At 44.0% G+C, this 26,161-nt stretch overlaps 1 protein-coding gene across 1 annotated transcript in view; it reads right to left on the bottom strand.

Annotated features, from left to right (window-relative positions):
• Nucleotides 1–481: 481 nt before the first annotated feature.
• Nucleotides 482–26,161, bottom strand: part of LOC122814212 (ubiquitin carboxyl-terminal hydrolase isozyme L4-like) — a 609,903-nt gene continuing 584,223 nt past the window's right edge. Inside the window, exon 11 of the mRNA XM_044086813.1 lies at nt 482–724. Within this exon, the coding sequence (XP_043942748.1) occupies nt 641–724 (84 nt within the window). The 3' untranslated portion in view covers nt 482–640. The remainder of the gene's footprint in view (nt 725–26,161) is intronic.

The following is a 26,161-nucleotide window of genomic DNA, read 5'->3' as shown; positions in this document are numbered from 1 at the left end:
ACTCTGTAAACTGTGAATGGCAACGTCCTCAAATTTTTTCCTCGGGGATTAATTAAAAATGAATGTGGCCGTAAAATAAAAAACAAACTTTAAAACACTAATTAAGTGTGTGTGTGTGTGTGTGTGGGGGGGGGGGGTACCCCCAAAGTAAATATACCAACTCCAAGATTGCTCTACATTGAAGAAAATGGCAATTCCAGAGGATGTGGCCATTTGCTGTACATGTGTATATGTGTCGATTATGCGTTAGAAGAAGAGATTCTTAGATCACATAATATAGACCCCTTCTACACAGACCATACAAGACAATGTAGTCCATCTTTATAATGCAATAAATGCTCTCTGTTTTCACTGAGAAAATAAACAGCTTCGGAAACCTCATTCTCGTAACTAATACCCAAACAATGCATGCCAAATACTTGGACAATATGATTGAAAAAATTATGTTACTGCAGCTTCTTTTGTAAATAATGCAAGCCAGCACTGATCCAAAGTTTAATTATGATAAGTACCAGGTTAATAAATGCATAACATGTAAACAGAAAATGAACATATTAAAATGTGCAGTATTACAGATATGGCAGCAAATCGGTGTAATTGTATATTATACCAAAAGCTAGAGCTCTCTTAATTTGAAAAATTATGCCTTGGAAAGTGCTACCACTGTAAACCTCAACTCATCTGGGTCACGCTGCATAAATTTTCTGCATACTTTTACTGCATCCTGCAAGAAAAACAAAAACTTGTCAAATGCACTTCATATAGCTGTAGCATAAAAATTGACTTGTATACCTGTTATGAACAGGACCTGACAGAAACTAAAAAACTCAGTACAAAATGAAACAGACTACTTTCTACTGAGGCTATGTGGTGAGGTTTGAAACACTTAACTTAACACCTACACTTCTTTAACCCTATTGCTGCAGTATATTAACATACCTGACAAAGCACGTTCTTATGTTATACTGAAAATTTTTCTATACATTTTACAATAGCCCACAGACATTCTTATGTCTTTTTATGTTGGTAAGTAGTCAAATAATGCAAGTTTTCAGATACACGAAGAAGCCATATAAAATTCTAAAGTCAAGTGAAGTAACAGGTACTCACCATATCAGCTGATCTGTGAGGTTTCTACTTTAAGATGTTAGTATAGTAGTTCATTTTCAAACATCCCTGCTTAGAACACTACTGCATTTTCTCTCTTTCCTGGACTCAAAGGTGTTCATACATTTGATCAATGCATATCAATATCATCATGCACCAGGCTACAAGGACCTGTGCGACTCAGCTCAATTCCCATGCAGCAAGTATACATGACCTATAAGAAAGCACACGAACAGGAAAACATCTGCATACTTGACTGACAAACGGAAATCCATCCACTGTGGCAAGATGGAGAGACTGCACAGAGAGGGGGGGAGACAAAACGGTAGTAAAGCACCACTGCACAAGACCTCCTTACAAATGAGGTACAATGGTTGGTACAGGTCTATCACATATAATCTGTAGGCCTCATATAGTAAGTAGGCAAGATGAGGAAAATCTCAACCAAGTACAGCTTGGTGAAGATGCAAACTGATGAAGTGACCATGGCAGAGATCTCTACAAAACAGAAATTTCTAAAAGAAAACACTAGAAGCAACTACATCTGATTTCAGCATTTTTCAATTATGTTTAGCCACCTGATGGTTGCATTAGTGTCCATGAGCCATTTTCCAGACGGTGAGGGGCCAGTTGTGAGGCATCATAAAATAATGACTAAGCCTATCTGTTACAGTCAACCTCTCTAGGAATGTGGCTCAAGCAGAAAGCAATCAGAAGATGCAGCTCATGTCCAGGACCTCAAAGCCTTCCAAGCATTGGGGGTATTAATGACTTTCCCTCTATGTTTATGTATCACACAACAACCAATGCTAATTAATGGCAACAGCACCTTTACAGTTAGACTTGGAGGATGTGCAGCTTGCTTTCATCATGTAATCACACACCTTGAACCATCCTATCCATCACCCAACTCCAGATCACACACACACACACACACACACACACACACATCTATGGTGATTGCCGCCAGGGGAAAGTACAGTCGTGTACACTTACCATAAATGTAGATGTTCGAGTGTATTCACTGTTGCAGTCATTACATTTGGGTTATCTGCTTGCAGTAGCCCTCAGTCGGCCTGATTAACAAAGTCTTGGGTCCTGCATTGGTTGCAGTCTCATCTTCCATGACGCCAGGTAGTCAGGAGTATAAAACATGCAGCCGACACCATTACATCAGTTTTTCTTGCCCCAGATGTCAGGTGCCCCCCTAATGGGAAGCAATTAAATATATATATATATATATATATATATATATATATATATATATATATATATATATATATATATATATATACAAGGTTATACCTCCAACAAAAAATCAAATACACCAAAAAGCTTTTAAGCATAGTAAAAAAAAAAAAAAAGGAATAGAGGTATAGCCAAAAGAAGTCAGGGGGCTGGAGGGAGGGAGGGTAACCAGGACTGCAAAAGTGAATACACTCGAACATCTACATTTATGAAGTGTACACACCTGTACTATGTTCTTCGTGTTTCACTGCTGCAGTCATCACATTTGGGTAGATTCCCAAAGCTAAGGAAGGGAGGAGGAATTTAAATAGCATTAGGACCAGCTATAAGGCCCTGCAAGACTGCAGTGGCAAAACTAGCTCTGGATTTAGAGAAAATTGGTAAATGGTAATGCTTGGTGAAAGTATGTACAGAACTCCAGGTAGCAGCTTCTAGGATGTCCCTGGTAGGGACACCTCTGAGAAAGGCTGTAGAGGGTAGATGCAGCCCTGGCTGAACGTGGTCATATCCCCTGTGGGATAGGTTTTCCATGGTGCTTATAGCAGAAATGAATGCAATGGCCTATCCATTTAGAAATGGTTTGCTTTGGAAATGGCCTATCCCTCTGCCCCTGCAGGAAATGCCACCAGCAGCTGTTCAGATTTCCTGAAAGGTTTGGTCCTGTCCAAGTAAAATCTAAGGAGTGCAGTATCTGTTCCCCTTTATTCTGTGAATTAGAAAAGAAGGTTGGCAAATGAATGGACTGATTAAGAGTCACACTGGATACTACCTTGGGCATGAAGGAGGGATTGGGCCTAAGGGACACCCTGTCGGCATGAAAGATGATGAAAGGCTCCAATGCCATAAGGGCCTGTGATTCAGACACCCTTCCTGCTGAAGTGATGGCTAAAAGGAAGGCGGTCTTCCAAGAAAGGAATTTCAACTCTGCATTCGCAGCTGGCTCAAAAGGAAGTGGAGTAAGTTTTCCAATACAAAGTTGAGGTCCCAGGCTGGAGTAGGGGCTCTCCTGGGTGGTCTTAGGTTTTTGGCCCCTCTGAGGAACTGCCTGAGCAGTGGATGAGGGAAGAGGGGTGGGTTCTGTGTTGTAATGAGCCAAAATGGCTGAGGCATGAATTTTGATGGAGGAAAAAGAAAGAAAGACCCTTGTGAAGCATCTCAGTTAAGTATTGAAGAATCTGAGGTAAATTGGGCACTGCTGTGCTCCTCCCCTGAGTTTGATTCCAGGAACAGAATTTTTTCCATTTTTCAGCATAAGATTTTCTAGTACTAGGCCTCCTTGCCTCCAGAATGACATCCAACACTTGTTTACTGAGGGATGGTAATGGAGAGATCAGGTAATTAGCCAGGCTGCCAGGTTCAGGGTTTGAAGCGGAGGGTGCAGAATCTGGCCCTTCTGCTGGGACAGCAGGGTAGGGGTCTGAGGCAGGTGCCATGGTGGCAGCAGTGACACTGCGCAAGAGGGGGTACCAGTGTTGGCCAGTCTGGTGCAATCAGTATCATCCTTGGTTTGTCCTGTTTGATCTTTAGTAGTACCTTGGAGAGGAGAGACAGAGGAGGAAAGGCATAAACTGATAGATTTTTCCAGGTGAAGGACAGGGCATCCACTTTCCAAGCTTGTTTGTGGGCAGTCCTTGTGCAGAATTTGTCCAATTGGTACGTCTGGGGGTAGGCAAACAGGTCTATCTCTGGGCTCCCTCATTTGTTTATCAACATGTTGAATGCCTTTGGTTCCAGTTTCCACTCGTGTGGGTCATGAGATTTCTGCATAGATCGTCTGCCAGTGTATTTAGCTTTCCTGGCAGGAATTGAGCCTGTAGGTGCACTTGGTAGCTCAAGGCCATGTTCCACAGAGCCATGGCTAGTCTGCACAGAGGGTACGAGTGGGTTCCCCCCCTGCTTATGTGCCACATAAAAGTGGTGTTGTCCCGTCTTTACCATTAACTGTCCTGGAAGAATGTGGTACTTAAGGCTGTCAGAGCATTTTGTACAGCTAACATATCTTTGCGACTGATATGCAGGTGAATTTGACTTGGGTTCCATTTGCCCTGAATGCACCTCCCTGCCAGGTGAGCTCCCCATGCATAGTCTGATGTGTCTGTTGTTAGGGTTTGGGCAGCAGGGGGTAGAGTGAATGGCAGTCCCTTGTTTTGGTGACAGGCCTCTGCCCACCAAAGGAACTCTAACTGTAGGCAAGGTATGATAGGAATCATTGCTTCTAGATCCTGAGCATGTTGACACCATAGGCTTTTTAGATACCATTGTAGTTTCCTCATATGCAGTCGTGCATATGGAATTAGGAGAATGCAGGAGGCCATGAACCCCAAGGCTTGCAGTATTTGACTTGCAGATAGCAGGGTCTTTGTGCTTGAAGTAAGCTGTCAAATGAACTTTTCTCTGGCGTGAGGAAAGCCATCTGGGAAGCTGTGTTCAAGCTTGCTACCAGGAATACAATTTGTTGGCAGGGTACCAGCTTACCAGCTGTGATTACTTTTCGTTTATGGTGCACCCCAGAGAAGTTAGCACTTTTTGTACAAACACCAGATGATTCAATAGTATGTCCTGGCTTTCTGCCTGAATTAGACAACCGTTCAGGCATGGATATATTTGAATATTTCTTTGCCTGCAAAATGCAATGACTGGAGCTAGGCACTTTGTGAATACCCTGGGTGCAATGGATAAGCCAAATGAAAGTGCAGAGAACTGACAGTGCATGAAGCCTGCTTTGAAGCGTAGGTATCTTCTCTGCAAGATTCCCTGATTGGGATATGACGGTAGGCTTCCTTTAAATCCAGTGTTGCCAACCAGGCATCCTTGCCTAGCATAGGAAGCAACTGGTGAAGAGTTAGCATCTTGAATTTTGGGCTCACCAAAAAAAGTGTTTTGGATAGAGAGATCCAGGATAGGATGACAGTTGTCTTTTCTGGGTACCAGAAAAAGTCTTGAGTAGAAACCTTGTTCCCTTTCCTCTTCTGGGACAGTTTGAAAAGCCCTTATCCTTAAGAGAGAGAGAGAGAAAGTACAGTTGTGTACACTTACCATATATGTAGATGTTCGAGTGTATTCACTGCTGCAGTCATCACATTTGGGTTATCTGCTTGCAGTAGCCCTCAGTCTGCCTGATTAACAAAGTCTTGGGTCCTGCATCGGTTGCTGTCTCTTCTTCCGTGACGTCAGGTCGTCAGGGGTATAAAACATGCAGCCGATGCCATTACATCAGTTTTTCTTGCCCCAGATGTCAGGTGACCCCTTAATGGGAAGCAATAAAACATATGTACAAACATACAAGGATATACCTCCAATAAAAAAGCAAATACACCTAAAAGCTTTTAATCATAGTAAAGAATAGTAGAGGTATAGCCAAAGAAATAGGGGGCTGGAGGGACTGCAACAGTGAATACACTCAAACATCTACATTTATGGTAAGTGTACACAACTGTACTATGTTCTTCGTGTTTCACTGTTGCAGTCATCACATTTGGGTAGATTCCCAAAGCTAAGGGTGGGAGGAGGAAGTTAGACAGCATTAGGACCAGCTATAAGACCCTGCAAAACTGCAGTGGCAAACCCAGCTCTGGACTTAATTGGCAAATGGTAATACTTGGTGAAGGTATGTATAGAACTCCAGGTAGCGGCTTCTAAGGTGTCCTTGGTAGGAACACCTCTGAGAAAGGCTGTAGAGGTAGATGCAGCCCTGGTTGAATGGGGTCTGATCCCCTGTGGGATAGGTTTTCCATGGTGCTTGTAGGAGGAGACTTATACAAAAAAAGGCCAAATCTCAAGTAGAAAAATCTTCCCTTATCAGCATTAATAAGAAATTGAGGGCCCTCATCAAGTCAACTAAAGCCAATTTCGAAAAGAAATTTGCCAAGGATGCCAAGGATAACCATAAGGCCTTCTATGGTTACGTCAAAAACCTAAATGGCAACGCTCAGGTCTGTTCTGAGCTAGTACAAAATGGAACAAAATACACTGACCCCACTGACATTGCCAACATCTTGGCTGATCGGTTCAGTGCAAATTCCACCCCCCCCCCCCCCCACCACCACCACCACCTACAGGGCCTATTACTATTCCAGGGGTTTGTGTAACTCCAATTATTATTGATACGTTGGTTAATAAGGCTCTATCTAAAGCTAAAAACACTGCCTCCATGGGACCAGATGGTGTCCCGGGCTGTGTCATACGCGAGCTCTAAAAGGAATTAACCCCGCATCTGAATACTCTGTTCAGTCTCAGCCTCTCGACAGGATATGTGCCCATAGAATGGCGCACAGCAACGGTGGTTCCGCTGCACAAGGGTGGGCCCACAACCAACCCTGGGAACTACTGACCAATAAGCCTGACCAGTCTGATCTGTAAGGCAATGGAGCGAATCATTATGGAACTCATAAATGGAGAGATTGGGAGCCTCCAAACACTTGACCCCACACAGTTCAGCTTCATCAAGGGCAGATCATACCTCCTGAACCTGGTAGACTTCTTTCAGACAGTTACTCAGGCTATAGATAGGGGAAAGGAGGTACACACGGCTTACCTTGACCTTGTTAAAGCATTTGACACCATTCCCCATTCGGGTATTATTGATAAACTCACCAACCTGGGCATAAACCCTTACGTCACAAGATGGATCGCAAACTGGCTCTCAGACAGATCCCACAAAGTAAGAGTAGCGGGATCTATGTCCGAATCCAGACCAGTAATGAGTGGTGTGCCTCAGGGCTCTGTCCTGGGGTCCCTCCTGTTTGGCATATACTTCTCAGAAGTACAGGCAAGCACTGTAAGGCTGTGCTAACCAAGTTTGCGGACGAGTGCAAACTGGGTGCTATAATAGTCTCCGGCCGACATGGATATCCTCCAGAAGGGCCTTAATGAGACTGATGCATGGTGTCAAAGCCATGGTCTCAAGCTAAATGCTAAAAAATGCGTAGTAATCCCCTTTGGAAAAAAACAGAGTACCCGCGAACTACCACATAGGAAGTAACCCCCTGAAATCTGAAGAAGTAATAAGGGATCTAGGGACCCAAGTAGATAGTCAGCTTTCCTTTGATAACTATGTTGCCAAGGTGGTTAGAAAATCCTTCTATGTGACCCATCTGATCACGAAAGGGTTTGCATCAAGATCTAAGGATGTAGTGGTGCCCCTCTACTCTTCCCTCATCAGACCCATTATTGAGTACAATGCACCAATTGGAATGTACCTGGCTAGGCATCTCCAGCAGCTGGAGAGACCACAGAGGTACCTCACTAAGAGGATTACTCGCCTCAAACAGTTGCCCTATGCAGCACGATTGAAAAAAAATAAGGCTTTTCTCTGTTGCATACCGCCTTCTCGGAGGCGATCTCTGTCTAACATACAGAGCCATGTCCAACCCAGAACTGTTGAACATGCTCCATCTTAGCAAAACCAAATCTACTCTAGCTACACGCTCTAGGGATATAAACCTCAGCACAACAATGAATAGAACATGCTGGCGGGATAGATTCCCTTCGCAAAGACTTCCCTTGCTATGGAACAAGGTCCTGATCTACATAAGACAGAGCCCCTCGCTATCACTCTTTAAGAGGAACCTTGACGAGTGGATGGGTAACAAAGTTCACACCAGGGAACATACCAACAGCTCTACTAGACAGGGGCCAAGGGTACTAGCTGCTAGATCAAGGGCCTAGGGAACTAACCAAACGGGCGGTGAATACCGCACAACGTGGCTGGGCTAATATATGCCTTTGGGCAGATAGCCCAGTACCTACCTATGAACCTAAGAGATGAATGCAATGGCCTAACCATTTAGAAATGGTTTGCTTTGAGACAGCCTTCCCCTCTGGCCCTGCAGCAAATGCCACCAGCAGTTCAGACTTCCTTTGAGATTTTGTCCTGTCCAAGTAAAATTTAAGTTGTCTGTGCACATCTAAGGGGAGTATCTGTTCCCCTTTGTTCTGTGGACTGGGAAAGAAGGTTGGCAAATGAATTGACTGAGAAATGCACTGGATACCACTTTGGGCATGAAGGACGGATTGGTTCTAAGGGACACCTTGTCCACATTAAAGATGATGAAAGGCTCCACAGCCGTAAGGGCCTGTAATTCCGATACCCTTCTTGCTGAAGTGATTGCTAAAAGAAAGGCTGTTTTCCAAGAAAGGAATTTTAAATCTGCACTAGCAGCTGGCTCGTAAGGAGGAAGAGTGAGTTTCTCCAATACAAAGTTAAGGTCCCAGACTGGAGTTGGGGCTCTCCTGGGTGGTGTTAAAAGTTTTGGCCCCTCTGAGGAACTGCTTTGAGCAGTGGTTGCGAGAAAAAGGGGAGGTTCTGTGTTATAATGAGCTGAAATGGCTGAGGTGTGAATTTTGATGGAGGAAAAATAAAGTCCCTTGTGAAGCATCTCAGTTAAGTATTGTAAAATCTGAGGTAAGTTGGGTGCTGCTGTGTTCATCCTTGGGATTGGTTCCAGGCACAGAATCTTTTCCATTTTTCAGCATAAGATTTTCTAGTACTAGGTCTCCTTGCCTCTAAAATGATATCCATCATTGGTTTACTTGAGTGATTGTAAGGGAGAGGTTAGGTAATTAACCAGGCTGCTAGGTTCAGGGTTTGAAGCTGAGGGTGCAAAATCTGATTCTCCTGTTGAGACAATAGGGTAGGGGGTCAGAGGCAGGTGCCATGGGACCAACAGTGACACTGCGCAAGAGAGGGTACACCAGTGTTGGCGTGGCCAGTCTGGTGCAATCAATATCATCCTTGGTTTGTCCTGTTTGATCTTTAGCAGTACTTTGGAGAGGAGAGGCAGAGGAGGAAAGGCATAAACTGATAGGTTTTTCCAGTTGAAGGACAGGGCATCCACTTTCCAAGCCTGTTTGTGGGGAGTTCTTGTGCAAAATTTGTCCAATTGGTAGTTCTGGGGGGAGGCAAACAGGTCTATATCTAGGCTCCCCCATTTGTTTATCAACATGTTGAAAATCTTTGGTTCCAGTCTCCACTCGTGTGGGTCCAGGAGGTTTCTGCTTAGTCCGTCTGCCAGTGTATTTAGTTTTCCTGGCATGAATTGAGCTTGTAGATGCACTTGGTAGCTCAAGGCTGTGTTCCACAATGCCATGGCTTGTCTGCAGAGGGGATAAGAATGGGTACCCCCTGCTTGTTTATGTACCACATAACCGTGGTGTTGTCCGTCTTTACCATAATTTGTCCTGGAAGAATGTGGTCCTTGAAGGCTGTCAGCGCATTCTGGACAGCTAGCATTTCTTTTTGATTGACATGCAGGTTCATTTGACTTGGGTTTCATTTGCCCTGAATGCACGTCCCTGACAGGTGAGCCCCCCCATGCATAGTCTGATGCGTCTGTTAGGGTTTGGGCGGCAGGGGGTAGAGTGAATCATAGTCCCTTGTTTAGGTAGCAAGCCTCTGCCAAAAGAAATTCCAGGCGTAAGCAAGTTATGATAGAAATCATTGCTTCTAGATCCTGAGAATGTTGACAGCACAGACTTTTTAGATAACATTTGAGTTTCCTCATATGCAGTCTTGCATATGGAATTAGAAGAATGTAGGAGGCCATGAACCCCAAGGCTTGCAATATTTGCCTTGCAGATAACAGGGTTTTCGTGGCCACTAGTTTGAAGTAGGTTGACAGATGAGTTTGTTTCTCTGGCGTGAGGAAAGCCATCTAGGAAGTTGTATTCAAGCTTGCTCCCAGGAACATAATTTGTTGACAGGGTACCAGGTGCGATTTCTTTTCGTTTATAGTGTATCCCAGACAAGTTAGCACCCTTTGTACAAAAGCCAGATGATTCAAAAGTATGTCCTGGCTTTCTGCCTGGATTAGACAATCGTCCAGGTATGGGTATATCTGAATATTTCTTTACCTGCAAAATGCAAGGACTAGAGCTAGGCACTTTGAGAATACCCTGGGTGCAGTAGATAAGCCAAAGAGCAGTGCAGAGAACTGATGGTGCTTGTAGCCTGCTTTGAAGCTTGTGTATCTTCTGCAAGATTCCCTGATTGGGATGTGCAGGTATGCTTCCTTTAGATAGTGTTGCCATCCAGGCATCTTTTCCTAGCACAGGAAGCAACTGGTGAAGAGTCAGCATCTTGAATTTTGGAATCACCAAAAAGGTGTTTAGAGTAGACAGGTCCAGGATAGGATGCCATGAATTGTCTTTACTGGGTACCAGGAAAAGTCTTAAGTAGAAACCTTGTCCTTTTTCCTCTTCTGGTACAGTTTGAATAACCTTTATGCTTAAAAGAGTGAGTACCTGCTTTTGAGCCTCTGCCCACTGATTTGGGGGTAGATCTGGCCAACCGTTTGGGGTTGGTAACGTGTGGAAATGAAATCTGTATCCTTGGGACACTATATGCAAAATCTCATTTGTCCTGGGTAATCAGTTCCCAGTTTTAGGCTTGCAGACCAATCTTTCCCCCTAAAGGAGGAGTCAGTTGAGAAGTACTTGGAAGTTTTAAAGTCAAGTCATTGAGACAGCTTTCCATAGGGGGAAGTCTTACTACTTCCATTTTTGGAACTGGAAGCTCCCCACTGCTTAGTCATGTGCGTACCCTGGGACTGAAAAGTACAGTTTTGTACCTACCATAAATGTAGATGTTCGAGTGCTAATACAGCTGCAGTAATCACAGATGGGTTTTCAGCCATCAGGCGGTCCCTCGGTCGGCCGAATTCCAAAGTCTTGGTCCAGCGTTGGTTGTCGTCGCTTACTCTTCTGACGTCAGGAAGGCCAGAGTATATAAGACACAGCCGACGCCATGTTCTTCAGTCTTTCTTGCCCCAGATGTCAGGTGCCCCCAAAAGGAAGGCAATACATAAGTAAAGCTTATCCACATATGCAAGCAATGCAATGTAATGCAAAATCAGTGTAAACAAGCAAATAAAACATAACAGGATAACCCAGTCAGGAGGTATGAAGAGGTTGTTAGGCCCCATGCCCTAACCAAGAGGGGAAGGAGGGAGGGAAACCTGTACTGCAGCTGTATTAGCACTCGAACATCTACATTTATGGTAGGTACAAAACTGTACTATGTTCATCGTGCATACAGCTGCAGTAATCACAGATGGGTAGAGTCCCAAAGCTATGCATAGGGTGGTAGGTACTATGAGGAACTGGGTTGAGCCAGAATGCCCTGCAAAACAGCAGTGGCGAAGCCTGCACTTGTTCTGGAGTATAAGGGCAGGTGGTAGTGTTTTGTGAAGGTATGTACAGAACTCCAAGTGGCTGCCTCCAAAATATCCTTAGTAGGCACACCTCTGAGGAAGGCTGTAGAGGTGGCTGTGGCCCTGGTGGAGTGAGATCTGATACCAGTAGGGACAGATTTCCCATGATAGGAGTAACAAAATCGTATGCAGTGGCCAATCCACTTGGAAATGGTCTGTTTGGTAACTGGTTTCCCTTGAGCCCCTATGGCATAGGACACAAAAAGTTGTTCTGATTTCCTGAAGGACTTTGTTCTGTCCAAATAGTAACGTAGCTGCCTATGGATGTCTAAAGAGTGAAGCAGCCTTTCCCCTTTGTTTTGAGGGTTAGGATAAAAGGTAGGTAGGTGTATGGCTTGGTTTAAGGCTACCCTGGATACCACTTTGGCATAAAAGATGGATTAGTAAGGGAAACCCTATCCTGATGGAAGATGAGGAAGGGCTGCACGCCATGAGGGCCTGTAGTTCAGAAACCCTACGAGCTGAAGTGATGGCCAGAAGGAAAGCTGTTTTCCAGGACAAATATTGCAGATCTGTTGAGGCAGCAGGTTCAAAGGGAGGCAATGTTAATTTTTCTAGTATGTAATTAAGGTCCCAGGCTGGTATTGGTTGCTTCCTTGGAGGTCTTATATTCTTAGCCCCTCTGAGGAACTGCCAGAGAGGGTGAGAGAATAAAGGAGGATCCGTGTTGAATTCTGCAGAAATGGCTGAGGCGTGTATTTTAATGGAAGAAATGAAAGTCCACTGTTCAGCAGTTCAGCTAGGTACTGTAAAACCTGAGGCAAGTTCAATTTTCTAGGGTCCTGTCTTCTTTTCTCATTCCAGCAGCAAAACCGCTTCCATTTTATGGAGTAAGCTTTTCTTGTAGATGGTCTTCTGGCCTCCAAAATGACATCCTGCACCTCCTTGGAGAGTAGAGTCTGATGTGGTGTTAAGGAATTTTCCACGCAGCGAGGTTGAGTGTTTTCAGCTGACTGTGAAGGGTTTTGTAGCTGTTCTGAGTCAGCAGAAGAGGTATTAGAGGCAGGGACCAGGGAGGAGTATGTGTTAGGCTCCTCAGGAGTGGATACCAGTGTTGCCTTGGCCAGTCTGGAGCAATCAGTATCATCCTCGGTTTGTCTGTTCTTGCTTTCAAAAGCACCTTGGGCAGAAGAGGCAGAGGTGGGAATGCATAAACTGTCCATGTTGCCCAACTGAATGAAAGGGCGTCCACTTTCCAGGCCTTTGGATGGAAGGTCCTTGAACAAAACTTTTCAATTGATGGTTCCTGTGGGAGGCAAAAGATCTATGTCTGGCCTCCCCACGCTTGGATTATCTCCGTAAACACCTGTGGATGCAGCTTCCATTCGTGTGGATCTGTCATATTCCTGCTCAGAGTGTCTGCCAGTGTGTTTTCCAGTCCTGGCAAGTACTGTGCTTGAAGTTTGATTTGTCTTTCCAGAGCCAAGTTCCAAAGAGTCATGGCTAGTCTGCACAAGGGGTATGAGTGTGTTCCTCCTTGTTTGTTTATGTACCACATTACTGTGGTGTTGTCTGTTCTTATCAGTAATTGTCCTGGATGCAGGAAGTCCTTGAAAGCTGTAATTACATTTATTACTGCTAGCATTTCTTTTTGATTTATGTGAAGGTGCTTTTCCTTTTGGGACCATCTGCCCTGAATGCACCTGTCCTTCATGTAAGCCCCAGCGTAATCTGAGGCATCTGTGGTTATGACTTGTTTTGCTTGAGGCTTGCAGAATGGAAGGCCTGTGTTTACTTGACATGCTTGGGCCCACCATAGAAATTCCTTTTGCAAACATGGAATTATTGGTATAATTGCTTCCAAACTGTGACTGTGTTGAGACCATAGATTTTTTAGGTACCATTGAAGTTTCCTCATATGCAGCTTTGCACATGGGATTAGAAGAATGCAAGATGCCATGAATCCCAGAGCCTGCAGGATTTTCCTTGCAGTAAGCCTGGTACTTTTGCTAGTGTTTTGAAGTACTGAGATAATTGCCCTTGTTTTTCTGACGTAAGGTATGCCATCTGGGTGTTTGTGTCCAAGCTGGCACCCAGGAAGGTTATTTTCTGAGATGGTGTTAGCCTTGATTTCTCCTTGTTGATGGTGTATCCCAGAGAAAGCAGTAACCATGTCACATATGCCAGATGTTCCAGTAGTATTTGTTTGCTGTCTGCTTGGATCAGGCAGTCATCCAGATAAGGGTAAATTTGTATCCCTTGAAGTCTGCAATAGGCAATCACTGATGCCAGGCACTTTGTGAATACTCTGGGCAGTAGATAAGCCAAAGGGCAATGCAGAGAATTGATAGTGGATTGAACCTGCAAGAAATCTGAGGTATCTTCTGCAGCTTTGTCTGATTGGGACATGCAGGTATGCCTCCTTGAGGTCCAATGTTACCAGCCAAAACTCCTTGCCCAGCATGGGAAGAAGTTGCTGTAATGTGAGCATCTTGAATTTTGGTACGAGTAGAAATGTGTTTAGGATGGATAAGTCCAGAATGGGTCTCCAGTCGGTTCCTTTTCTTGGTACCAGGAAGAGTCTTGAATAAAAACCTTGACCTTGTTGGTGCGTAGGTACCTTTTGTATAGCTCTCATGTTTAGGAGCTTTGAAATTTGCAGTTGTGCCTCTACCCTTTGATTTTGTGGTAGGTTTGGCATGCCTCTCATTTTTGGAAGAGTGTGGAATTGAAATTTGTAGCCTCCGTTTATAATGTCCAGAATCCATTTGTCTGTTGTGACAATATGCCAATTGTTTGCAAATAATGCTAGTTTCTCTCCCAAAGGTGCTGCCAGCTGAGACTTGCTTGGCATGGAAATGAGGGAGTCATTGGGTTTGCTTCCTGTATTGTTGTGCACTGTCTTCACCACCTCTTGGTGCTGGAGATTGCCATTGTCTGCCTCTATATGATCCTTGTGACTGCCCTCTGCCCCTTGTGCGTCTGTATCTACCTCTTTGGGGCTTGTCAGTGGCTGGAAAAGACCAGTTTTTTGAAGGCCAATTCCTGCTAAATCGTGGTGGCTGGACCTGTAAGAAAGCTTTGACAGTTTGCATAGATTTGGCTTTTTCTTCCATTTTCGTAGTATATCCTCAGCATTAGTACCAAAAAGTACATCCTTTTGTAAAGGAGCATCAAGAAGTTTAGCTTTCACATGATCAGGCAAATTTTGTTCCCTAAGCCAGGCATGTCTGCGAATGACTGATCCTGTAGCAGCCGCTCTACTGGAGGCCTCTAGGGCATCATAACCACATTGTAAGGTGTGTTTACCCACTTGTTCCGCACTATGCATCATATCCTGTAACTCTTTTAAATCTGGTTGTTCAGGTTGAGACATTTTGTTTTTTAATTGTGATAACAGGAACTGCTGATATTTAATCATATGAAACTGGCAGTTTAAGGCCCTCATGGCTAGGGTGGCCGAGGTATATACCTTCTTACCCCACCTTTCTAGAGATCTAGATTCCCTTTCTGCAGGAAGTGGATTCTTGGCAGTGGAGGCCTTTAATCCCTTAGGGCCTTGTGAAATGGTTTCAGGGTCAGCATTATGGCCTTTGTAAAGAAATTGGTGAGAACTGGGTACTCTGTAATATCTATCAGGCTTTGCTGGTGCAGGAGGCAGAGAATCAGGATTAAGACAAGCCTCCGAATAGACATCATCCAGTACCTCCAAAACAGGGGTATAGCCAGAGGTCTGTGCTGAGGTAACCAAAGAAATTCCCTAAGTCTTTTCTTGGAATCTGAAAAGTCTTGGCCTTCCCAATGGAAGTGTTCCCTCAAGGTGTGCAAGGTTTCCCCAAACGAAAAATCCTCAGGGGAGATACAGAAGGAATGGACTGTTCTGCATCCGAATCCTCAAAAGGGGAGTAAGAGTGTTCCTCTGCATCAGAATGCTCTGATAAAATGGATCCCTGATCAGAAGAGGGGGATTCTTCCTCCACTCTGGGTCTCTTGTCAGGAGGGGGCTGAGAACCTCTGATGAGAGTTATTAGATCCTCAGCCATTTTAAGCATCTGTTTCTTAGGCATGGGTCCAGGAGATGGGCCTTGAGCAGCAGGCCTAGTGTGATGCCTGGCTGCTTTGGATTTAGTAAAGGCCTTAATAGAAAAAGAAGATGAAGGCCTAAATACACCATGGGTGGAGGTGGATCTGTCCACATTAGTAGGCTCGACATAAGCCAGGGCTTCAGTTGTAGTCTGGGAAAGGGCCGATGACCCAGCGGTCTCGGGTACAGAAGACACCGCTAAAGGAGTGTCATCGGTAGTCAGGGACTGCAAAGGCGTCTCGCTGAGAACCGGACCACGTGTAGCCTGTTTCGGCGTGGTGTCGGTCTTTTTCCTTGCGTTATTTGGATAAAACGGTAGTCGGAGTGTCCGACGACATTTTATAGTCAAAAGCTTTACCAAAAAAGTGTTGGGCGAACTCCGCCCGACGCTTGATAGTGCGTTTATTGAAGGTAGCGCAAAAGCGACAGCCCGAGATGTCGTGGTCTGGGCCCAAACAAGGTATGCAAAGGGAATGGAAATCCTTATGCGGTATTTGCTTCCCACAAGAAATACAATTATTAACTTTTTCTGACATCGGTCTGAGGCAAGAAAAGTTTCAACGGGTACTTAGCTTTAATGAAGACTTCGGTTCCAAATATTTTCGTAAATCAGGAGCTGGCCGACCGGCACTTGCGAACTGCTTCTGCTTCGGGCACCGCGCGGCAAAAAAGACTGAAGAACATGGCGTCGGCTGTGTCTTATATACTCTGGCCTTCCTGACGTCAGAAGAGTAAGCGACGATAACCGACGCCGGACCAAGACTTTGGAATTCGGCCGACCGAGGGACCGCCTGACGGCTGAAAACCCATCTGTGATTACTGCAGCTGTACGCACGATGAACATCCTGGGGTTTCTGCTTGATCTGGGTTTGGACTGAAGGCCTGGAAGAGGCAGGAAAGGACCAATTCTTAGAGGGCCAATGCCTACTAAATCTTGGATGCTGAACTTGTAAGAAATCTTTAACAGTTTGCATAGATTTAGCTTTATCTTCCATCTTTTCTCTCAACATTTAAACAGAGTAGGTTGCACACACAAAAAGCATATGTTAAGCTTTCACTTACAGTGCTTTGTAATTAAGCAGGTCACCATATTGGTCAGCCATAGGGCTCTTTGTTTCTACTTGAGTGGTTGCCTCCTTCCCCTGTAACTGAAGTAAATTGACTCTTACATTAAGAGCTGTAATACTTACCTTATAGCTTTAGGACACCTTAGAAAACCTTGTAAACTGCAATAGCCCAGCTATGTTCGCCCTCGCTACGCTCGGGCTCTCTTCGCTCCCCTCCCTGCCCCCAATTCCTTCCCGCCCCCAGTACCTTTAAATTTATAGTACTATAGCCACTCCCCCACTTTCTAGATCCTATCTGCTTTCATCTGGGATAATTCCACCCAGCCCCATTCTACTACCTACATTTTAATAGCACCTATTAGCTTTCATCTGGCATTCTCCCATCCCCCTTCCAGTACCTTTACCTCACCACTCTATCTTCTGGTGTTGCATCACCAGGTAAAACAGTTCCTTAACTCACTAGCTGAATCACAGATAATGATATACTCCTCTTTACTACCCTTCTTGTTCACGCCATACCTCCTTACCTTGTATGAAAACCAGTTTCTCATGGGATTTCAGGTCCCAAAAGGCCATACTATCACCCCAGCTGTAAATCCTTCCACCTTCAACCATACTTACAGTACCAGATCCTATCCAACATCTTGTTCAGTCTATCAACATCTCAACCCCAGGCACATTAGCTCTAGATCCACACACTACCATAAACTAATAAACAAATTCCTGAAGTTCATCACCAAGTATAGACTCAACCTAATACTTGGTGGTGATATTCACCCCAACCCTGGCCCACTCACTTCAGATACACATACAAGAACTACTTGCAATCTAAGCTACAAACCTACAATTAATAGGCCAACTAACTCTCTCCTAGTCTGTCATCTCAATATTAGAAGCATTAATAACAAGGTACATGAACTGCATGCACTTCTGGATGTCCACTCCCCTGAGATTCTCCGTTTATCTGAAACCTGGTTAAAACCTAACACTAAAGACAATGAAGTGTTACCACCTGGGTACAACATACACAGGCTGGATCGCGTCTTGAGGAAGGGGGTGGGGTAGCTGTACTCTATAAATCTGAGTTTTATGTCACCATAGATGTAATACAACCACCTCAGATTAATAACTCAAAGATTCTTGCCACCAAATTGCAACTTAATAAAAATAAATGCATTAATATCATCTGTATGTACATTCCCCCAGGTAACAATATATCTACATTTGAAGATATCCTGCACTGGCCATCATGTCACTACCCCCAAGAAACCCTACTACTTGGAGACTTTAACATAGACTGGGGCACCTGTTCCTCAGAATCCCCAACCACCCATATTAACCTGCATTCATTTACACAAATCATATCCACCCCTACCAGGATAGGTAAACCCAACCAAAAAGAAAGAATACTTGACTGGGTACTCATAGTCACCCCCAACTGTACACCTCTGGTACTCTCCTTAATGGCCTAAGCGATCACCTTCTCACATATGTAATTAAGCACAAAACCATTAATTCCCAACAACCCTTGCTCAGAAAGGTTAGAAACAATAAAAACTTTGACCCTGCCAAATTCCAACAAGAACTAAACTCGTGTAATTGGTCAATTCTAAAACACCTCCCCTTAGAGGAAGCAGTAGCATACTTTAACAACAAATTCCTTGAGATCCTTGATTTGCATGCACCTGTTCGTTCAAAGAGAACCAAGGCAAAAACTGCACCATGGCTTTCTATAGAGTCTAAACTCAAAATTACCCTTAGAAACAAAGCATGGGCTTTATGGTGTTCTTCTAAAGACCCTCAAGATCACATTAAATACAGGCAATCCAGGAACGAAACCAAAAAATCAATTTTACAAGACAAAAAACAATACTACTGTAATTTACAGAAAATAACCCTCAGAAGTTCTGGGCAGGTTTAAATAATCTACTACATCCTGGACAAACTTCAACCCCAATCCCTGCTGCTACTATTGATAAAACCCCTGAAGATGTTTCTGATAGTTTTAACCAATTCTTTACTGAGACAATTCAAGCCCTAGCTAGCCAACTACCTCCTAGCTCCCCTGGTCCTGAAAGTAGCACCCCTAGAAACCTACTCGCGTTCAGCTTCCATCCAGTCACCACTTCACTTATCCATACCTTGATCAAAAAATGAAAACCCACTACACTTTCTGCTGATCAACTCCCTGTCGAGTACATACAAAATCAGCTGATGCTATTGCTTACCCTGTCTCAATACTAATCAATCGAACCATAGTAGAAGCTAAAATTCCCACCATCTGGAAAATATCCTATGTAATCCCACTTCACAAAGGAGGCAGCTCTACTGAATTCTCCAATTATAGGCCAATAGCTACACTCTCTCCACTTGCAAAGATTATGGAAAAATGTATTCATAGACAACTCATGCACCACCTAATCCAGAATCGCCTTATGGCAGACACTCAGGATGGCTTCCGTCCTCATCACAGCACTACTTCAGCCCTCCTAGCCTTTACCAACACCATAAACCATAATCGCAACAATAATTATATATCCTCAGCCCTCTTTTTGGATCTTTCCAAGGCATTCGATATGGTTGATAACCAACTTTTAATCCACACCCTGCAAACATTCTGTCTAGATACTGGAGCCCTCCAGTGGTTTCAATCCTACCTGAATGGTCGACAGCAGGCTGTTCTCTGGCAGAACAAACTCTCTAACCTTCTACCTAACACACCCTTGGAGTACCACAAGGCTCTATACTAGGGCCCTTGCTGTTCTCCATCTTCATTAACTACCTTTATACTGTCATCCCAAAAGTCAGCTGTATCCAATATGCTGATGACTCTACTCTGATTTGCTCAGCCACATCTCCAGTAGAGTTATGGTCAGCTACCCAGACCACCTTTAATACAATAGAAAACTGGCTTTCTGAACATCGTCTGATCCTAAATCCCCAAAAAACTAAAATGCTGTTATTTTCACCAACACTTAGGTCAACCACTTTCACCTTTACCATAAAATCAAATGATGGCATAATAATCTCCCCTGACCCATCTACAAAACTATTAGGTGTCATCATAGACAATAATCTAAAATTTGACCTACATGTTAACCAAACTATCAAAACCATCAATAAAAAACTAGGGTCACTTTGCAGAATAAAAGCCTTCCTAACCCCTCCAGCTAAAATTGCCATAGCTCGCTCTCACTTTCTTTCAACCTTTCTGTATGCATACCCTCTACTCTCGAATTTAAACAAGACTGTCCTTAAACTCTCAATTTGCTACAACCACATTGCCAGGTTTGCCACTGGGCTGCCTTTTAGGACACATCATTGCATCAATCTAAATCAGCTAGGGTGGCTTGAACTACCCAGCCTAATCCAGTATAACCAACTGATTATGGCCTATAAAATCCTCTATAATCCGGACAATACTCCTGCACTTAAAACTATCACCCCCTATAACAATCCTAGACCACTTCGATCCTCTAACAAACTACTAATTCAGACTAGCAAAATTAATAACACAGCCTGTGATTCTCTCTTTGCAAACTCTATAAGTAGATCCTGGAACTCTCTTCCAGCTGATATTACCTTGCTTTCCACCTTAGGTCAATTTAAAACTAGACTCAAACAACATTTGTCACTTAACTGGCTATGTCAATGTATCAAGCCCAGCTAACTCTCTCTAGAATGTGTAAAAATCTGTTAACCAGTTTACTGTGTAATTTAATTTAATCCTGACTTGTGCTCAGGATTAACTGTAACCTGTGGAACTTGCTTACTTATGTAATCTCTGTAAATAGTCTGCTTGTAATATGTAATGCTGGTATTATGTAATGCTGTATCTGCTTACCCTTGGAGCTTTTCTCCCCAGGCCTCCGCTGAAAATGGACATGCATCCAGTCGGACTATCCCGGTCAACAAAAGTAAAATAAAATAAATAAAAACATTTTAAGACCTTCCTATGCTTTGTTGCCAAACAGGCGGTCCTGATTTAAGGGAGCATCCAACAATTTAGCTTTAACATGATCAGGCAAAGATTGCTCCTTAAGCCAAGCATGCCTTCTAAGTACAGACCCAGTGACAGCAGCCCTGCAAGAGGCCTCTAATGAATCAAACCCACATTGCAAAGTATGTTTTCCAACCTGTCCAGCAGAATGCATTAAATCCTGTAAATCCTTATTTTCAGCACAGTCAGGAATCGTCATCATTTTCTGTTTAAGCAATCCAATAATATGCTGTTGATGCTTTAACATATGAAACTGACAGTTTAAGGCCTTAATGGCCAAGGTTGCAGAAGTGTATACCTTCTTAGCCCATCTATCCAGTGCCCTAGAGTCTCTATCAGAAGGGGCAGGATTTTTGGCAGTAGATGCCTCAACACCCTTGGGACCCAGTGAAATAGTCTCAGGATCTGCAATAGGATTTTTAAAAAGGAACTTGTGAGAATCAGGAACCCTGTAATATCTATCAGGTTTTCTAGGAGCAGGAGGCAAAGAATCAGGGGCCAAACTAGAGTCCAAAAAGGCATCATCAACAATGTCTAGAACAGGAGGGATAGCTAAAGGCCTATGTTCCCTAAGCCTATTTTTTCGAATCTGAGAAATCCTGGCTTTCCCAGTGGAAATGCTCCTTTAAAGTATGCAAAGTTTCACCAAAAGAGAAATCCTCTGAAGGGGAAGCAGGGGGAATAGAGTCCTCTCTGCATCAGAATCCTCATAAGTAGATAAGGGTAAATTCAGGCCATCAGAAGAAACAGAAATGTCAGAATCCTGGTCAGAAGATACATAAACAAATTCAGTCCTAGGTCTCTTAGAAGAGGATGGATGGCTTCCACTGATTAAAGTTAAAAGGTCTTCAGCCATTCTTATTTGCTTTTTAGGCAGAGAGGCCCGAGCATGCTGCCTGAGCGTCGGTTTTCTAGGCATGGTTCGAGTTTTAAGACTTAAAGAAGAAGGTGGCATTGGTTTAATATGCAAATCTGTAGGCCTGAATACACCCTCAGAAGCCAGAGCTTGCACAGCGGCTCCGGACCCATCCAAGATGGAGACATCCGCAGGTTCCACAGTTGAAGCATCTCGCGGCATAGGGACTCCGAATGGGTCTCAGTAGAGGCGTGCGAATCAGAAGTAGCAGGTATCAGGGGCTGCGAAAGTGCCTCACTGAGTACCGGTGACTAGCTTAGAAGAAGAGTCGTCTGCAGCTTTGGACCTAGGCGGCCTGTCTCTTGTCTTTATCTTTGCATTTTTTCGGAATGCCGATAGTTGGATGGCTTACCAACGACATATCTGGATAATTGAACAGAGAACCGAAATATTTAGAGGCGTAAATATACTGACGACGGATAGTGCGTTGGTTAAATAAGGTGCAAAAACAATAAGGTACGTCGTGGTCAGGGCCTAGGCAAGGAATACAGTACGAATGAAAATCTTTGTGAGGTATTTGCTTTCCACAAGAAATGCAATTATTAACTTTTACTGACATCGGTTTAGAGCAAGAAAAAGTTTCCCCAACGGGGTACTTAGCTTTAGTCGAAGACTTCGGTTCTGAAATTCAAAAATGAAAATTTCAGGAGTCGGCCGACCGGCACTTGTGAACTGCTTCTGCTTCAGTCACCGCACGGCAAGAAAGACTGATGTAATGGTGCCGGCTGCATGTTTTATACCCCTGATGACCTGACGTCATGGAAGAAAAGACAGCAACCGATGCAGGACCCAAGACTTTGTTAATCAGGCCGACTGAGGGCTACTGCAAGCAGATAACCCAAATGTGATGACTGCAACAGTGAAACATGAAGAACATCTTGCTTTTGAGCCTCTGCCCACTGATTTAAGGGTAGATCTGGCCAACCATTTGGGGTTGGTAAAGTGTGGAAGTGGAATCTGTATCCTTGGGAAAAGTACAGTTTTGTACCTACCATAAATGTAGATGTTCGAAGATCCACATTGCTGCAGTCCTAACACTTGGGTAGTCCGCTGTCCCAGTCGGCCCGAATACCAAAGTATAAGGCTGACGTCGGTCAAGGCGCATTTGTCTGACATCAGGACGTCAGGGTACAAATGCGCATGACCGACGTCATATCCCCAGTCTTTTCTTGCCCCAGATGTCAGAAGACCCTAAAAAGATAAGGCCAAAACCAAAAAACACCAAACACTCCTGTACCTAATATATGTACAATATATACAAATTTACAAAAATAGAACCCCACCCACACAACCACCCCTAAACACAGAGGGGAAGGAGGGAGGTAAATTGGACTGCAGCAATGTGGATCTTGAACATCTACATTTATGGTAGGTACAAAACTGTACTATGTTCTTCATCTCACATTGCTGCAGTCCTAACACTTGGGTAGAATCCCAAAGCAGAGGTAAGGGAGGATGGCTAAACTATAATGAAGCAGGAGCTGCCAAAATGCCCTGCAACACAGCAGTGGCAAAACCAGCCCTGGATTTAGAATAGAGAGGAAGGTGGTAATGCTTGGAGAAAGTATGCACTGAACTCCAAGTAGCTGCCTCCAAAATATCTTTAGTTGCCACCCCCCTTAGAAATGCTGTTGAAGTGGCAGTAGCCCTAGTGGAATGAGGCCTAATCCCAACTGGAATCTCCTTGCCATGATGGGAGTAACAGAATGCAATGCAAAACCCAATCCACTTAGATATAGTTTGTTTTGACACAGGCTTGCCCTGAGAACTCAAAGCAAAAGAAACAAACAACTGCTGAGACTGCCTAAAATCCCTAGTCCTGCTTAAATAATAGCAACTGCCTGTGTACATCTAAAGTGTGCAAAATCTTTTCCCCTATTTTGGGGATCTGCATAAAAAGTAGGCAAATGAATAGTTTGGTTTAAAGCCACACTAGAAACCACCTTAGGCATAAATGAAGGATTAGTACGTAATGATACCCTATCCTTATGAAAAATCAAAAAAGGCTCAACCGCCATAAGGGCCTGCAATTCAGAAACCCTTCTTGCAGAAGTAATGGCCAACAAAAAAGCAGTCTTCCATGACAAGTATTTCAATTCAGTAGTAGCCGCAGGCTCAAAAGGTTGTAGAGTAAGTTTCTCCAACACAAAATTGAGGTCCCAAGCAGGAGTAGGAGCTCTACGTGGGGGTCTTATATTCTTTGCCCCTCTAAGAAATTGCTTGAACAAAGGATGAGAAAACAATGGTGGGTCACAATCATAGTGAGCTGAAATTGCTGCAGCATGAATCTTAATGGAAGAGAAAGACAAACCTTTGTTCAATAACTCAGTAAGATATTGAAGAGCCACACTCAAATTAGGCTCAGAAACATCCAAATCCTTTGCTGCACTCCAAAATAAAAATCTCTTCCATTTTTCTGCATACACTTTACGTGTACTAGGTCTTCTGGCTTCCATAATCACATTCAAAACTTGTTGAGGAAGGTGAGACCTGCTGTGGTTCAAAACAGAATATGCCAGGCTGTTAGATGAAGAGAGTGAAGCTTGACATTGAGTAGATGACCGTCCCTCTGAGACAAAGGTGTGGAATTAAAGGTAAAGGCCATGGAGGCTTCCTTACCAGATTCCTCAGTAATGGGTACCAGTGTTGCGAGGCCAATCTGGAGCTATCAAAATCATCCTTGGCTTGTCTTGTCTGACCTTTAGGAGTACCTCTGGGAGGAGAGGCAGAGGTGGAAAGGCATACACATGAAGATTTTCCCAAGTGAAGAAAGAGCATCCACTTTCCAAGCTGTGTGATGAAACCTTTTCGTGCAAAACTTTGGCAGCTGGTGGTTTAGTGGAGAAGCGAACAGATCTATGTCTGGAGTTCCCCATGACACTGTCAATTTTGAAATACATGAAGATCCAGTTTCCACTCGTGGGGATCCATGATTTGCCTGCTTAACACATCTGCTAAGGAGTTCTGTGCTCCTGGCAGAAACCTTGCCTGAAGATTTAGCTGCAAGCTGAGCAGTCTCCCACAAAATCATTGCTTGCCTGCATAGAGGATAAGAATGTGTTCCCCTGCTTGTTGATGTACCACATGACAGTTGTGTTGTCTGTTAGAATCAACACCTGCCCTGGAAGAAGTAACTCCTTGAAAGCCATTAATGCAAACTGGGCTTCTAACATCTCCTTCCTTTTTATATGTAGATGCTGTTGTCTGGCAGGCCACTTGTCTTGTATCCACTTTCCATTCAGATGAGCTCCCAAGCTATGTCTGAGGCATCTGTCGTTAGAATCTGACTAAGCCTCTGGCGGGTCACAGAGAGTCCCTTGTTTAGGTGACATTCCTGAGCCCACCACAAAATTCCTTTTGAATGCAAGGTATTATTGGAATGACAGTGTCCAAATCCTGGCAGTGCTGTGTCCATACATTTTTTTAGATACCATTGCAGCTTCCTCATATGCAGTTTGGCATTGGGAAGTACCAGAATACAAGATGCCATGAACCCTAAGGCTTGAAGGACTGTCCTTGCAGTCAGCCCGGACTGAAGAGATAGTTGATGGAAGTAAAGGGAAAGATTCTTTTGTTTGTCCGGGGTTAAAAAGGCCATCTGGGCTGCTGTATTCAGTCTCACACCCAGAAAGCACATGTCTTGAGAGGGTACTAGACTGGACTTTATTTCGTTCACAGAATACCCCAGGCATCTTAGCACTGCTATCACATAATCCAGATGCTGAAGAAGCTCGTCCTTTTCTTGAGCCAGAATCAGACAGTCGTCCAAGTAAGGATAGATTTGTATTCCTTTTAGCCTGAAGAAAGCTACAACTGGAGCCAGAACTTTTGTGAATACTCTGGGCAGTAGATAAGCCAAAGGGCAATGCAGAGAACTGATAATGGGAATCTCCAGCTCGAAGCAGATACTTCCTGCAACTGAGTCTGATAGGCACATGAAGGTAAGCCTCCTTGAGATCTAAAGTTACCATCCAGTGATCTTTGCCCAGCAGAGGTAAAAGCTGTTGTAGCGTCAACATTTTGAACTTGGGAATGTCCAGATAAGTGTTGAGGATAGACAAATCCAAAATTGGTCTCCACGTGTTCCCCTTTTTTGGTACTAGGAACAGGCGAGAATAAAATCCTAGGCCCCTTTCTGGCACAGGAACCGGCTGAATGGCCCCTATCTGGAGTAACAGAGAAATTTGCTTGTGAGCCTCTTTTCTTTGTATAGGAGGAATGTCTGGCATGCCTTTGAAAGGAGGCAAGGTATGGAAATAAGACCTGTAACCGTGGTGAACGATATCCACTACCCATCTGTCTTGGGTAATAACACTCCAATTTTCTTTGAAAAGTGCCAGCCTTCCTCCCAAAGGTGCTGCCAGACGAGAAGGCTCTGGCAGCTGAAAAGGCAAGTCATTGGGTCTGCTTACGAAAGGACTGACCCCTGCCCTCACCAGAAGACTGGGCAGGCGAACTGCCTGTTCTAGGCCTAAAAGAACCTTGAGCTCTGCCCCTGCCACGTCTAGCTCTACCCCTAGACTGAGAATCATAAGAAGGATAAGTCCACCCCTTAGTAGGCCAATTTCTACTAAACTTTGGAGGCTGAAC

This window comes from Protopterus annectens, chromosome 10.part0 (assembly GCF_019279795.1).
Source record: "Protopterus annectens isolate FY-2018-M chromosome 10.part0, PAN1.0, whole genome shotgun sequence".
NCBI classification, from domain to species: Eukaryota; Metazoa; Chordata; order Ceratodontiformes; family Protopteridae; genus Protopterus; species Protopterus annectens.
The sequence above is the reverse complement of the archived record's forward strand: the minus strand, read 5'-3'. Positions and strand labels throughout refer to the sequence as shown.